The 15,546-nt window shown below is 41.5% G+C and overlaps 1 protein-coding gene across 1 annotated transcript; it reads left to right on the forward strand.

The window, feature by feature from the left end:
- Window positions 1-60: 60 nt before the first annotated feature.
- Window positions 61-15,233, forward strand: wdr43 (WD repeat domain 43). Its single transcript, XM_047611227.1, has 18 exons — window positions 61-328; window positions 1,085-1,219; window positions 1,510-1,631; window positions 4,621-4,741; window positions 5,109-5,227; window positions 5,366-5,468; window positions 5,789-5,853; window positions 6,685-6,844; window positions 7,203-7,289; window positions 7,446-7,562; window positions 7,956-8,105; window positions 8,555-8,641; window positions 8,809-8,840; window positions 9,390-9,453; window positions 10,573-10,686; window positions 11,722-11,791; window positions 13,967-14,025; window positions 14,171-15,233. The coding sequence occupies exons 1-18, from the start codon at window positions 122-124 to the stop codon at window positions 14,318-14,320; spliced, it is 1,962 nt and encodes a 653-aa protein (XP_047467183.1). The 5' UTR covers window positions 61-121; the 3' UTR covers window positions 14,321-15,233.
- The last annotated feature ends 313 nt before the right edge of the window (window positions 15,234-15,546 follow it).

Consider the following 15,546-nt stretch of genomic DNA (forward strand, 5'->3'; position numbering starts at 1 on the left):
TTGTGGCTGCAGCCAATGAGAAAGCGGTATTGGTGACGCGCTACCGCGCATGTCCTCAGACGGCCACACGTGGTTTGAGGCAGCACAGCGTACGCACGCAGACTCGGGTAGCGCTTCAGAAATGGCGGCTGATGGAGGCAGTTCTTCGCTGCAGCTACCCTGCGTTTTTTCACCCAAATCACGACAGTACTTAGCGGTGTGTGCTCAGGACGGCAGACTTCGCATTTGGAACACAGATAGTAAAACACTTCATCAAGAATATGTGCCTTCAGCTCATTTGAGTGCCACTTGTGTGTGCATAGCTTGGGGACCATGCCGGACAGTCAAGGTACGTGAAGCTGCCGTGGAGTTCTTTGCTCTTAACGAGGCCTTAGCAAGCTGCCTGAGCTAATTTGTGACATGTGCTCACACGTTAAAATTAATAAAGTGTCAGTGTTCACAAAAGGAGGTTCTTACAGAGGCTGTGAGACTATGCATGGTGCTATATGAACCGCTTTATGACTGTGGTACAGACTTGGTTAGGAGGGGGTAGCCACGTTAGCAACCAGCTAGCTTTCGAAGCTACGTAGAACGCACATGTTAGTCCCACATGGTAGTTCAGGAAAAGCACGGACAGCGTTTTAATGTGACGTATCATTGAAAACTCACGCTAATGAATACTTTATGAGACTACATTAACCAGGCGAATTGCCGATGGTTGTTTTTATATAGTTGGTACTGTTAATAAAGTCTTTATGCAGGTTAGCATCAATCTAAGCTTTAGTAGCGTGTGCCACCATGACACTTGGAGCAGGAGAGGTCCATTAGTTCTACTTCTGTGTACCAGCTGGCAATTCATAAAGTTTTCTTAACATAAAACAGTGATTTTCTATTCTCAATTTTATATTTATTTATATTTGGTGTGATTAAGGCAAATATGACTGTTTGGTAATTGGTTTAAAATCATATACGGTGTTCTATCAACTAGTATGAGAAACAGATAAGTGGTTTAATATGTAGAAATGTTACAAGTAGGCTTGCCATGGGTGCCAAGCACCTATTCTGTCGTTCATAATGTTGACATCAGTAATGCGCTTTGTTCCAGGAGGGACCTCAGAGGAAGAAGAGGAAATCGGAGGCAGTGCAGGTGGAGGAGAAGGCGGACCTGCTGGCGATGGGCACAGCGGCCGGCACTGTGCTCATCTACAGTACAGCAAAAGGAGCCCTGCACTGTACCTTGGTGAGTTTGAGACTTGACACCTTATTAGAAACAATAGATCTATAATTTACCATGCCCAGCAGAGTAAATAGTTAGCTGCTAAGAATGTCATCTGTCTTGTTGGCAAAGGTTACCCTCCCGTGTTTATCACGAGAATATGGGCATATAGCTCAAATGATGAATTTGTATGCCTAGGGAGAAACTATTTTGTTTATTTTGTCTTATCAAAGTGCTTTTTTTCCATTTTAAGCATCAGTATTGAATTACGGGGATCCATCATAGTTATCTTTGTAATTATTTGTCTCTGACAGGATGGAGGCCACAGTGGAGGAGTGAACTGTGTCCAGTGGCACCCTGAAGACAGCTTATTATACAGCGGCTCTGATGACACCTACATTGTGGAGTGGGACCTGCAGACAGGCAAGACACGGAGGTCAGTATATACTTTTCTAAATGGAAAAAAAAAAGAATGTTGTAGCGTTTCCTCTAGTGAGGATTTAAACAAAAAACAACGCATTAAATAATGATATTTACAATAAATTACTTACAGAAAGACCTGTCGTGCAGAACTTCATGGAAAAAGGCAGAATGCACAGTTTTCATGTTATCACACGGTAAACAGTGTCAGGCTGTGTAGATGTGTTCTGCACATCTCTTCTGATGTGACTGAGATTAACAGCCATTTATTTGCTTTGTATCTTCATCTTAATTATTCCAGCTGAGTGAATGTGATTCCTGAGTTGCTTGCACCTGATGAAGGTGTAAAAAGTCTCATTCCTTAAATATGGCCTTTCAAACACTATTTGTTTATCCCGAAGTTAATTAAAGTGTCCTGATTACCCCTCCGGTCAGAAATGGCCAAGGTGTGGCCAATATGTTGCGCTGTGGGAGACTTGCAACCGCTCCACCAATCACGGATATGTGTCTTATGTCTGGAGTGGGAAACATTGGCTGTTGAACTGTTGTCACAGGAGGTTATTAGAAGAGGATTTAAGAGTCCCCTGTTCAGTTGTAATGTAGACACACTACAAACATCCAAATGTTGTTTTCTGAGGCAAAGGAGCTCATTTCTAAACTCAAGGCAGCTCAACTAACTTGACTCACTGCCAGTACATTGATGGAAACTGCTGGCTGATCAAACTTTTTCCAGTACATCTCTACATCTATAACATCTTTCAAAAGTTAGTATTAGTAATATGAAAATGGTAGAGGATGCCTGCTGTTTAAAACCACCCAAGATAACAGAATCTGTTGTCATTGTTACAACTGTTAGACAGAAGTGGAATTTGTGCAAAGAACCAGAACGGTCTGTTAACAAGCCTATATCTGAGAATGATGGAGGGAGAGTGTATCATGTTCCCTGTTATAGACAGTTTGACTTCTTGTGGACCTGAACTACTTGCTATGAATAGTCTTTATTCAAACAGTGAAATGTAAGCAAATCTTTGAAAAAAATCTTGAATCGTGTCAGATGATGACTTGAAGATTTTTTAAGGTCAGTCCTCCTGTGTTGTGAATGTATAAGATTAAAAATCTCAGCAATTAGTTCTCGATTTAGTCAGAACGGTGAATCCAGAAATGTCAAAACCACTAATATTATAACCTCATATAGCTGCCCCTGCCATATTACAGACATCAAATAACTCCATTTATACTTGATACTGAGTATGACATTTTATTTACATTTTTTTGAAGTTATGCCATGTTTTTGTAATTAAAGTTAAGTTAAGTTTAAGTTAATAAAGCCCCTTTCACATCGAACGAAAAACGTGGACCACAGATTTTATTGACTTGGTTTACATATGACATTGATGTACCTGCCTGTCACACTCTGATTTTGTCACTGGATGGCCTGTCAGACTGTGTCATTGTAGAAGCTCCAGGGCTGTGAGCAGTTCAAAAACAGAGCAAAATTTTGGTCTGCTCCCATAAGAGACTGATCTCATTTTTTTCAAACAAATTAAATGTGTTGTTACACGATTGCTGATGAACATAGGTAAATTATCCCTACATCATGTTAGGGAAATTGCATCTTGACGAGAACTGCGCATGCTTAGCTGTGTTTATATACAGCTTGTTTCGCGGTACACTTTTTTTAATCGATCATGGCAGCACACTGGCAAGACCATGACATGTGCGAGCTGCTCTGCATCTGTGGAGAAGAGGAGATTCATTATTACACTTAAATGTGTAATGATGACGTTGCTGACGCAATGACGTATGAGAGGGAAGAAAAAAAACAGACATTTAGCTGTACAGCGGGAGGTCGACCCGGGTCTGAAAATCCTGTGTCAATCTGGTACTTTTGATGTGTGTCTACAACCTGTCTCTCTTTGTGGGGAGTAAAATACTCCACCGCAAACACAATGGCTTGTAAGGCTCATTGTACAGACAGGGTTGCTGTTGTCCATTTGTAGCACAATTAGCCGAACTGCTGCAAGTCACTGTCCTCATTAAGCAGTCTGTGATTTAGATAACGGTAAACTACACCTTCAGTAACTGTAACTATGGAACGTTATCTTCTAACTCTTCCTACATTAGTACTGTTGTCTTCCTGCACCAACTTCCCTCCCAACTGAGAATCTTTAGCAGTATTACATAGCAGTCTTTTTGAGTATGCCACTCTAGCTCACTAGTTAGCCAGTTGCAAAGAGTTTTATCTCTAGCAACCAGTCACACTAAAATACACGAGAAAACAAAGCCCTGGTGCAAAAATTAAAAAAAGGTTGTTAACCCATTTCTGTATGGAGCAGTAGGTGAAAATCCTTCCTAGATCCAGTGATTTCAGTACATCCCACAAGCAAATCAGACTTGTAACAAACTGTTTTAGTAGTTTATCAGCATGAATAACACCCCCTAAGACTCTTTTCTGTCGATTGCTTTGGCAAGCAAGAGAATATTCTGCAGAGAACGAGTGGCGTTAAAATCCTGCTGTTGTAGATGGCTGCATGGATGTCCTGTCGCTTCTCTTCTTTTGAGCAGATGCTGAGAGTGAAAAATCAGCTGTGAATGCCACTTGATGGCCTGATGAGCACTGAAATACACCAACAAGTCATTTGATAGAAGGCTATAATGTTGTCCATTTGGTACTGCTATATTTGATCATTGTAGTTGGGCAGCCATGATTCCTCACTAAAACAGTCCCTGAAGCCCATTTACTGTCTGCAAAATGGTGAGAGTGGTGAGCATTCGTTTGTTTTTTGCTGTTCTCAGGTGAAGTGCAGAAGTAAATGGTGTGTGTGATAGAATGCAACTGTAAAGTTAAATCTCACCACTTCCAGGAGGTATTTTGCACGATATAAAACACAATACCGGGGTTCTTCTATGACAGAAGAAGCATAGTTCTATTAAAAAAGCTTTCTGGACATCCTCACCAGATGCAGCACACATTAACCTCATGTTGTCATTGTCTCTGGTTGTAGTAAGTGGAAGGCAGACCGTGCTGCAGTGACCAGTTTGTGTGTGAGCCCTGATGGTAAACTGCTGCTTTCAGCTGGACAGACCATCAAGATGTGGGACTTGGACACCAAGGAGATTTACAGGGTGAGTCTTCTTTATTCAGTTGTTTTATTATTCTTATTTGTTGAGTTATCAAACCGTGGAGCTGAATTTCACACACCACAAATTTAGCGCTGGCAAAAATCTGCCAGGCCAATCAAATAGTTTAAACAGGCTTTATGTGATGATGAACAACAGAGTTACAACAACGTATTTACTCATCATCTGAGCGGTGTGGTGTTGTATTTGTTTACAACAAAATGGCTCTGATTGATTGTTGGGCTGTCTAATTGCTTACACTCTAGACGAATCAGTGCTATTGGGGTAGCTTACATTGAGAACTTGGTGAAAGTGAGCCAGTCTATAATCCATTCATTTGAACTGACTTAATGTTTTTTTTTTCTTTCTGTAGAAATTCACAGGCCACTCCACGGCAGTGACGACCCTTCGCTTTGCCACCACGCGGCCTCCTGACAGCAACGGCCTCTATTTCCTGTCAGGCGCTGCACACGATCGACTGCTCAGTGTTTGGTGAGTGCAAAGGAAACAGCTGGAGTGTATGACTCTTGTTGATGCTAAGTGGATACATGCGTGTAATATGAAAAGGCGCTTCTGCTGTTGGCTATGGCTGGGTATTTGTATAACTAATACGAAGCCATCTCACTGTAGGCAAGTACGAGAAGATGGGAAGGACAAGAATTCAGTGGTGTCCTTCACACTGACGGACGAGCCACGACACATCGACCTCGTCGCATCCAACAGCAAGGAAGAGGTTAGAATGAAATAATTTAGCAAATATTACCCTGTCTGTATTTATATTGAATAAACTGCAGTCTGTCTTGAATGTTTTCAAGACAAAGGGAACGGATAATGACTGTGAACAAACCTTCCTGCTTGAATAACTGTGCTGACATTGTTGAATCATCTAAGTACTGTTAATTCTATGTGAATGACTAAACTAGTGCTTCTAACTGTGGCTCTGGATGTAAGCATTTGCTAAAAGCTTTGGTAAATAGTGGCTCCCTGCAGTGTGATTATGCGGGAGCACTGTTTTATGTTGCCTATTTTCAGCGTGCTAATGTTTTTCCACAGGCGGTGAGGCTGGCAGTAGTGTGTAAAGATGGGCAGCTGCATCTCTTTGAGCACTTTTTAAATGGGTAAGTTCCCAAAACGCTGTATATGTGTTCTAGGCAAGACTGATGTAGCAGAAAGTTAACCAACAGAACATGATTTATATGTTTGATACAGTTAACACTGAAAACCTGTGCAATAAGTTAATTACATTACATTAATATGTCAAAACCAAAACATAGGACTCAAAAACACAGTCACTTATTTGTAGAAATGCTATTTAAATGTGTTGTGCATTATTTGCATGAGCACATGGACACTAGCAACTACATTGCTGAGCTGCTGGGAGACAGGTGGTTCAGCAAAAAAGCAATAATGTGCGTGAACTTGAGCGGTTACTGGGTTGTTCTTGACTGAGATACAGCCCAGAACGAGGAGTTACCTGGTGTGAATTGCACAGAATGTGGAGTTGCTGGAGCTGCAACGCAGTTTATAACAGGACCAACACATTTTAGCTGTAGAAATTGGTTTGTTAACCACAACGCAAGCACAGCAGGACATATAGCTCTTCTGTGACATTTATTTGGAGTTGCAGTTGTTGTCGTTGGCTATTCTTTTGATATAAGTGCTCAGTAGTCTGATATTGTGATGTGATCTTCACGCAGCAGCAGGAGTCCTTTGATTGAGATTGGCTAAAGGGAGGCAGAAGGGCAAATGATTTTCAACCACACTAATATAAATCCAGAGTATGAATCATTTTAAAATGTTGTATTCTCCATTTCTATTGAGTAAAAGCTCATATCAAGTGGGTGCAGCCATGTCTTCAGTGACCATGTGTGGTCTGAACAAGATTTTATTTATTTTATTTTTTTTACGTCCGAGTTGCCCATGCAGTGTGTCAACATCTGTCTTCACAGGCCCTGTAAGAAGCCCTTGTCACCTTCGTGTACGGTGCAGATGTCAGACACAAAGGAGTCCCCGATGCCAATCCCCCTGCTGGCAGCCGCGCTCGGAGCCGACACTCGGACCGTGCTGCTGGCCTATGGCAACCACCTACAGCCAGTAATGGAGAGAGCGGTGAGTCCACTGAAATACAGGTCAATTTATCTTTTTTATTTGCCTGGGGTCATTACCTCAACACAGCAATTTCCTGGTCTATATCCTGGTGCTGCACCAGGAGGTATTAACAGATTTATAGTGACAAACAAGCATCAATGAAAAGCAGATGTTTTAATTACATGGCAGTATACAGCTTATGAATCTTGATGAACATACGTGCTGTCACTGCTTGCCTTCATTACTGAATTGTCCAGTTTGGAGATAATTGCCATCTCTGGTAACATTTGAGAGCTCGTATTGATATAATCCTTCATTAAATGTGGGGGTTGGTCAACCTCTGTATTCACCTGCCCTCGGTCTGTCTCCCTCCCCACAGGAGATCAACACAGCAGAGAGGCATGTGTGTTTGACCCGGGATGTTCAGACTAGCTTGTCCCTTTCCATCGAAACCACCGTTTCCAAGGTAACAATCGATTCTTCATTTTCTTTAATAAGTCAGGAGTTATTAGAATCGTCTTTTTATGCAGCATGACACGTCCTGACCTGCTGCTGTACACATGTACAGTGTCAGAGCTTCTGATTCTGATGACTGAATCTGACATTAAATTATCTCTTCTAGGTGAAAACTCCAGTAGTCAAATCTAAGAGTAAAGTATTGGTCCCAGGGCTTCCTGGTCACCAAGCCCCAGTTAAGGGAACCACAGAAAAGAGGAAAAAAGACGCGGACACCAAAGAGGTAAGCCCAGAGTGTCTGCATCCGTCCACTTCATTCACTTTTGACCCCAAACAACTTGATGAACAAAAATCGTTTTGTGTCGTTTAATGATTAGTTGCACTGTAAACTTATCAGATAGGGGTGGTTTTTAATAGGTGGGTAAAAGCTTACATCTTGGTGGTAAATGCTCTTCATTTGTGTTGTTTTGAAGTAGTTGGAGTTGTCTCTTTGATTTATTTGATTTCCTGGTTAGTTGCACAACTCTTTCACATGTTAGAATCCTTTCCACATTCATTAGTTCAATGCTTAAATTGACATGGTTTGGGGAATTTTACCTGAATAAAATGGATACTTGTAATGTGTGAACAGATGAGTCCATTTCTTCTCACCTAAAGTAAATGTTTTCCTCTGTAGATGTCAATAGAAGAGCGACTTGGTGAAATCGACCTGTCTACAGCCTCCATTGAGAAAGGAGCTCCTAAAGGGACGGCCTCGTTACAGACGGATAACTTTGCCGTCCTGCTGGTGCAGGGCCTGGAGAGCAGTGACGCCAGCATCCTAAATGTAAGATCTCCTTCCAGGGTTTATTTTAAGTTTGCTTTACATGTGTAAAATAAATCTTTCAAACCAAGTCTGGAGGCTTCAAAGTCTAACATGTAAAAATTAAAACCACTATAGGTGAAGTAAATAACATTGACCATTTTGCGACAATTCTATGTTCTGCTGTGAAACCTTTGGACCTCACATTAATTTGTGTGGATGCTTAGACATGAACTATCCACATAGACCAGACACAACCCACCCCATAGCAATGACACTCCTCGATGGCAGCAGACACACACACACACACACACACACACACACACACACACACACACACACACACACACACACACACACACACACACGCGCGCGCGCGCCTGATCGGCATGATTTAAATGTTGTCATGGGTATGTGGGGTATCAAGGTCATGGTCATTCTGTGCAAACGCTTTTTATCTTCCCCTCCTTCAGAAAGTTTTCCAGACTCGCAAAGAGATGGTAATAAAGAAGACAGTTGCTCGGTTACCTCTCCCTGCTGTCCTACCATTGGTGGAAGAGGTGAGTGTCACGTTTTGGTAATGAATAGTGTATATATAGTAAGATATATAGTAAGATCATATTTAAGTTGTTTGTGTGTAGTTGAACTAGCTTCTTTTGTACCATTCTCTGTATTTGTGAGTGATGTATGAACTGCAGTTTTTAAATAATATGTATCTCATTTGCAGCTCACAAAGAGGCTGCAGGGACATCCTTTTACGTAAGTGACAGTTCGCATGTGTCAACTCTCATTTAACTAGCCTAATTTCAGTGTTGGTTCACATTAGACACAGTGAATTCAAATTGGATCTTCATTTGAAAGATCTCGTTTTAAAGCCCCTTTCCTGGCTCTTGATTAAAAATGTCACTGTGGTCTCACATGACCAGTCTCACATGACTCGTCCTGCGAGACTGCGCAAAAAGATTAGAGCGTGTGAGGTGAAGATTCAGAAGCTACAACTCTAACACTGCTGTGATGACAAGCACAAGATGCAAGATGTTTCAACTAGAGACTAAATATCGTGGTCTTTCATTACCAAGCTCATAGTTTTAAAACGGATATACCTCCAAAGGAGTCAAATGAAATCTGGTCCTTGTGAAAAGAAATGTAACCAACTCAGGAAATCTATAGTGATTCCCAGCCCCGTATAACATTGATACAGCTGTTGGTATTTGTGCTGCAGTGTTTTTCCTGTCCCTGACATATGGATGGACGCACTGAAGCAGCTCTGATCCCTTTGATTGAGAGCATGTTTGTTCCTTCCCACAGGGCCGTTCTGATGGTACGATGGCTCAAGGCTGTACTAATGCACCACACATCATACCTAGCATCGGTGAGTCCAGTCTCCTCACTTTCTCTCTGCACTCCTGATATGAAGCCACTAGTTAAGTGTCTCTAACATCCGTCTTCTGTACAGAAGTTACAGACAACACTGTAGCTGGTCTGTTGTGGTTATCCTGAGCACAGCACACATTTTTAGATAACACAAACACACCACATTCCTCTGTTCACGTCTCTTGCCTGTGTCAACATTCATATTTATTCTGGCCTAGATGTTCAGTGGCTACCTCCAGTACACAGGAGTGGGGCTGTAGCAAACAATTATTTTTTCTATTGATTAATTCATCAACCATTTTCTGAGTAGTCAGTTAACCACTAAATATTTAACATATCTTCCCTCATTAGACTGTTATTCAAGGATAATAAAATATTTTAAAACGATGCCTCAAGTCTAGAACATTTATTTTCCACAAGCAGTTAAATCTTCTGGTGAAACAGTGGTTCTGTATGAATGGAACCTAATTCATGAGTGTAAATATATTTATTGTAAATACAATATTTCATAAAAGAAACACTAATGACACCATTAGGCTTAAATATATGTGTTACACTGTGTAATGCATGGCAGAATTGTGCAGTGACATAGATGGTGTATTTATGATATATATTCCTTTAACAGTCTGACACTTGTACGCCGTGACTCTTTTTATATACATGGCAGTAAGGAGGAGGAAACTGAACCACAGCTCTTAAAAGCTGCACTGAGCCCTAAATGAACTGCAGTTATATGGCATTAATAAAGTTAGCTGCTAAGATAGAAACACAGTTATCAGGGTTTAGCTAATGGTGCTAATGCACACAAAGAACACAGTAAGTATCCATTTATTGATGTCATTAGTCTGATTTGGACATTTTGTCACCTCAACTGTACAACTGTCATCTGATTAACACTGTGATTGACACATTCACATTGATGTCAACAATATCTGTTTGACCTCTGACCTCCGTCCTTCACAGCAGTCACGCCTGTTTTAAATGTGAAGTAAAGATTTCATATGTGTGTGTCATATTAAGGCCTCGTCATCAAGTGCTGTCTTGTTTTTCTGCTGCTGAAATGTTTTTTGTTTTAAAATGCATACACCTTCAACTGATCCATCTCTGTATCCAACAGCTGCCAGACCTGGTTACCCAGCTGGGAGTCCTTTATCACATGATTGAGAGCAGAGTGAAGATCTTCCACAAGCTAACAAAGCTGCATGGGAAGCTGTATCTCTTAACAACACAGGTAGGTGCCATCATATCCAGATGTATGCACAGTGTCATTGCCTTTGGGTATTTTAAAGACAGGATTCTAGGAGTGTTGGATGTGTGAATGGGTCTCCCCGGTGGCTGTCAGAGCGGCTGTCTAAGCAGGCCTCCCCGATGGCCGTCTTAAAGCGCAAAGTGTCTTGCCAGCTCAGTGTTGTTTGAAGTGTAACTGAAATATATTGAGACTCAGAACATGCACTGTGAGCTCAGAGATGCTGGTTACATTTGGGACATTTAAAGCCCAGAATGTGGACAAATGTACATGGAAAATGTATTATGAAAACAACCTAAGCCTTAAGTATGTTTGCTGGAGGAGTACAGGCTGCGGGGAGCCTGTTTGTGCTCTTTTACATTTGGCTGCCTCTGTGTTTAGAGCTTGTTTTATAAGATGTTTTCAGTAAACCCTTGGGATTTCAGAGGTTGTTTATTTCTGAATGCTTAGGTCTTAATGGGCTAATTCAGCTTAAAAAAATTTGACTCCAGTCCTCAGGCTTGCATTTAAATGAATGAAATATGCTACGCCCACACAAACAATTCAGTTCTGGATGCAACTTGTCCCAGTGCATTGCTCCACGTCTGCTCATACACACACAATCCAGTTAAATGTCGCAAAAGCCTACAGCTCATAATTCAGTCAGGACAGAAAAGAACCTCAGTGCTGCAAGGACTGAGCAGCACGCTGACTACTAAGCATTTGAGTAGTACAACATTCAGTGACAGGCTCTTGCAAAGCTAAACGTGGCTTTGTTTCTTTCTTTAGTTCTAGAAAGATGGCCTATTTATCCCTGAAGTAAAGTTAAATTGTCACTAAAGCCTAGATGTAAATACAAACATAAATGCTACAACATCCAAACAGATGTAGGGTTCTTTATATAATGTGTAAATTCCAGTACCTAAAGAGCTAAGAAGATAACACAGTTGCATTTAGGACAGAATCAGTTCTAAAGAGATGAGTGTGGTCTACGCAAATCCTCCACTGACTCTGTAATACTATATTCCATCCTTCCACTAGGTGGCGACAAATGATAGCAGCAACGCGGTTTCAGACGTTGACCACACAGCCAAGCTGGTGTATGAAGAGGGTAAGTGTGTGTCCTTCTTCTGGTGTCCCTCTATGTTTAGTCTTACTAACCTTCTGTTTGCCAGCTGTGTCCTTTTTCTTGAAACATCCTTCCCTGAGGTATCACTATTCTGTGGCCTTTCAGTTTTCATGTGTAATTTCATAACCTCAGTCCAGTGAGCAGAGGGAGCGTCAGCCGTCAGGAATAAATTGATGGTCTAGTTTCAGTTTCTCACCACTTGTACACTTTAGAGGCACGCTCGCTGTTGTGACTTCTTAAAGCCTGCTGCAGTGCAACAGGTGAGAATGATGCTCGTGAAGTTGCCACACCAGAGTATTGGTTTCTCATCATTTTGACTGGCATTCACCATCTTGCAATTCACCTTAAGTCATTTGGGACTCCTCCTGACGACTGCAATGAAAGGGGTGAGATTTATGAAGACAGCGTTGCCCATCGTGTAGCCACTCTTGTCGATGCACAGCACGCAAACTCGACTCCTGTTGCCTGGCAACCTGACCGGCAGCGTTCAGATCCTCCCTTTTTGAGCGGAACAACAAGGCCCCGCTCTGTTCGCTCTCATTTCTCATTACCGTACTGTATAAAACGCTTTATTGAACCACATAGAAAATTGGCTTTCATGAAATAATTAACCTGCGCCTTGAGTTCCAATACCCCAGTCAGTGGTCCAGGATGTGCAAGTTCATTGAACAAAAAAAAAAGTTAATAAAAGAAGCTGATGAGCAGGAAGCAGAAGTTTGTTCCTGTGTGAATGATGCTGTGCAATGGGCTAATTATAGCTCCAACATGGGAATCTGACAGGAAGCCTCAGACTTGTCAGAGGAGTTTGAGTCACAGTTTGTAGACACTTTGTACCGTTAGAATGGATATGATTAGGAAATCACTGTACTACCTAATTGTGCTGGTTGTTGTTTTCCATATGGGCCATGTTGATTACGCATTAATTACTTGCACTGTAGCCTGAGCTGGGGCAATTATTGTAGCTGTACGAATGTCTGTCAGAATACATGAGGAATCACCAGGGAGATGCAGATAATAAGGTGCCAGTTAGAAAATGGTTCATGTTGTCACTTATTATATGAAGTCAGCCTTTTTACCACGTTCACAGAAACAATTTCCAAATGACTACTCTGAATTGATGGGAATGTGTTACAACCTTAATAGGCTCTCAGGTTGACCCATCATCCTCCCCTTTGTGTTCTTGGCACCTCTCCTTTCACTCAGTGCGTTTGCATGCACAGCTTAATCGAGCTATGTTCGATGAGTACAATCTCTGTCTCAAATTACTGATGGGAACATGTCTTCCTACTCCACACTAGGAGACGATATGCATCATTGTCAGCAGGTTAACACACCCTGTTTCCTTTTCATGCTATTACGTCACATGATTAACAAGAGTCGTTCATGTGGGAGAGCGGCATTTCAAACAACAGCAACCAGATGGATAATACTTAAGCTTTTTAATGTCATATGTAATGTGCGCACTACTTATGGTGCAGATAAGATGGCGCTAGTCCTCAGTTGGTTCTTCTACCAAATCTGTTTACCTTCTTCTTCTGTGGCAGGCTCTCTTGGATGTTTTTGTTCCAGGGTCACGCCAGCGCAGCTGTTGTGGAGCATGCGCACATGTGTTGTCAGAGTAATGTGTTTACATACACTTAAGTTGTCCAGTTAAAGTCGGATTAAGGCAATAATTCAGTTCTTTCACATGCATGTAAACATGCTGACTATTTGTTAAATTGTTCCTTTTTAATGTCAGTAAGCCTGCATCATGTAAATTCTCAGAGGCAGGACTGGCCATTATCCACTCTCCTCTTTGTTATCCAAAGATAACGTCATTCTCTTTTTTATTGTAATACATAATGTCTCTTTATTCGTGGGCATCTCTCCCTTGGCTTCCTGTTGTACAGCATATAAACATATTTAGAGTTATGACACAAAGCAGTGGAATATTAAAGTCTACTGGTCAGCATTATGACAGCAGATGGTGCCTGACTGATCTAATGTAGCCGATTGGCCCGTTAAATCATATTGACATCCCTCCTCCGGCACCAAACAGCAGTACTGTTGTCGTAACCAAATGGCCCGTAATGGTACTTTCTTTTCAGTAATTTAGTGAGAGGGTCTGTGCTGTTGTTCACGGAATGTAAAGCTGATGAATTTGCTTTCCCTTCACAGAATCCTCTGAGGATGATGAGGCCTCTGGTGATGAAGGTCTTCACGATGACGACTCTGATGTAAGTTAGTGGCCAGTCAAAAAGTCGTAGTAGATTAGAACCACTCATGTTGTAAATTAGTGCACATCTACTCAGCGTTCACATTTTATTACACTGTCCATTCCTGAGTTGAGCACTGAGATATTTATTGCTGCGTCCTTCTCAGCACTGGGACGAGGACGAGGGGATGGAGGAGACGATGGAAGAGGACAAACGGGAGCAGTCGGATGATGACGACGACCCAGACAGTAGAACAGAATCCAAAGCGAATGGAGATGAGGACATGGAGCATGAAAATGAGAGCGAAGAAGAATGAGAACAAAGAGGAATGCCAATCATACACAAAAAGGACCCGAGAGAGTTATATATATACTTTGATTTTATTTTCATGCTTTTGATTTTATTATTAGACCAGAAAGAGGTTTTACAAACTCAAGGGACACGTTGAAGCGTGGCCAGATGGGCCCTCTGCCTCGCCACAACTCTGTTCAGCCACAAGGTCGGTGATGACAAGATCACTGTCTTTTCCCAGTCTGAGCAACGTACTGCAAAACTTATACTGAAGCAAGTTCTCCTTCTGCTACGTCTGTCTGCATCCCAGCTCTGCTGCTGGATGTGTTTGCGTTGACTTTGGTGATGTTCAGTTTGCCTACACTGCACTCTGCATTCCAAATCTTATGTCATAATGTAATAAATAGTAGCGGAGTATATTTTCTGTATGTCCAGCTTAACGGTAGGCAATACAGCACTCTGTGATTGATTTATTCTAACTCGACTCTGTAGGCCATCTGGAACACTGGTCGTTGCTCAGCGGAGCACACAGATGCAAACAGAGCGTAGGAGTGGAGTTTGGATGCAGTCCCTGCCCTCAGCTGTTTGTTGTACAGAATACCAGAGGTGGGATTGCCAGGCAAGACCATACATCATGTTCCCCATACAATGTAAATCTGTATGTACAGTGAAGTGTTTGTATGAGCTCTTCCCTCTACAGCTATCCCCAGAAATCCTTGGGATTAAATGAACTCCTGTAAAGTCTCCCGAATGCGGTTTCTTTATTTTCCACCCTTTTCTCCGTTCAGATTCGTCGCAGCCCTCTTGTTTTAACTGTGTGTTTAGTTTTTGGGCATGTCCTGGTGTCCACTGCCTTCAACCCATTGTCACTTGGAAAACTGAGTAAAAGAAATTGTGAACTTTTCTCAAACAGGTGAATAAATGGGTTTTCAAAATGACTCGCAGTGTTTGAAAGAGGGAAGAAAGGCTGGGAGTAGTTCATGTAGATATTATTTTAGTATTATTACTTTTGTGGTGAAATCTATAGTAACTGAAAATTACAACATTAGTTATGACTAGAACTGTTAAATATCTGATAATAGATAGATAAATGCTTTATTAATCCCAAACTGGGAGATTTCACTGTGGCAGCAGCAATGCACAGGCACTCAACACCATACATACTATATATAACAGGAAAAACACAATCTTCTATACATGTTATTTATAGACTTATAAAAAGAAGTGAATTAAAAAAAACAAGAAGGAAAA

Source organism: Mugil cephalus, chromosome 17 (genome assembly GCF_022458985.1).
Source record: "Mugil cephalus isolate CIBA_MC_2020 chromosome 17, CIBA_Mcephalus_1.1, whole genome shotgun sequence".
In the NCBI taxonomy this organism is placed as follows: Eukaryota; Metazoa; Chordata; class Actinopteri; order Mugiliformes; family Mugilidae; genus Mugil; species Mugil cephalus.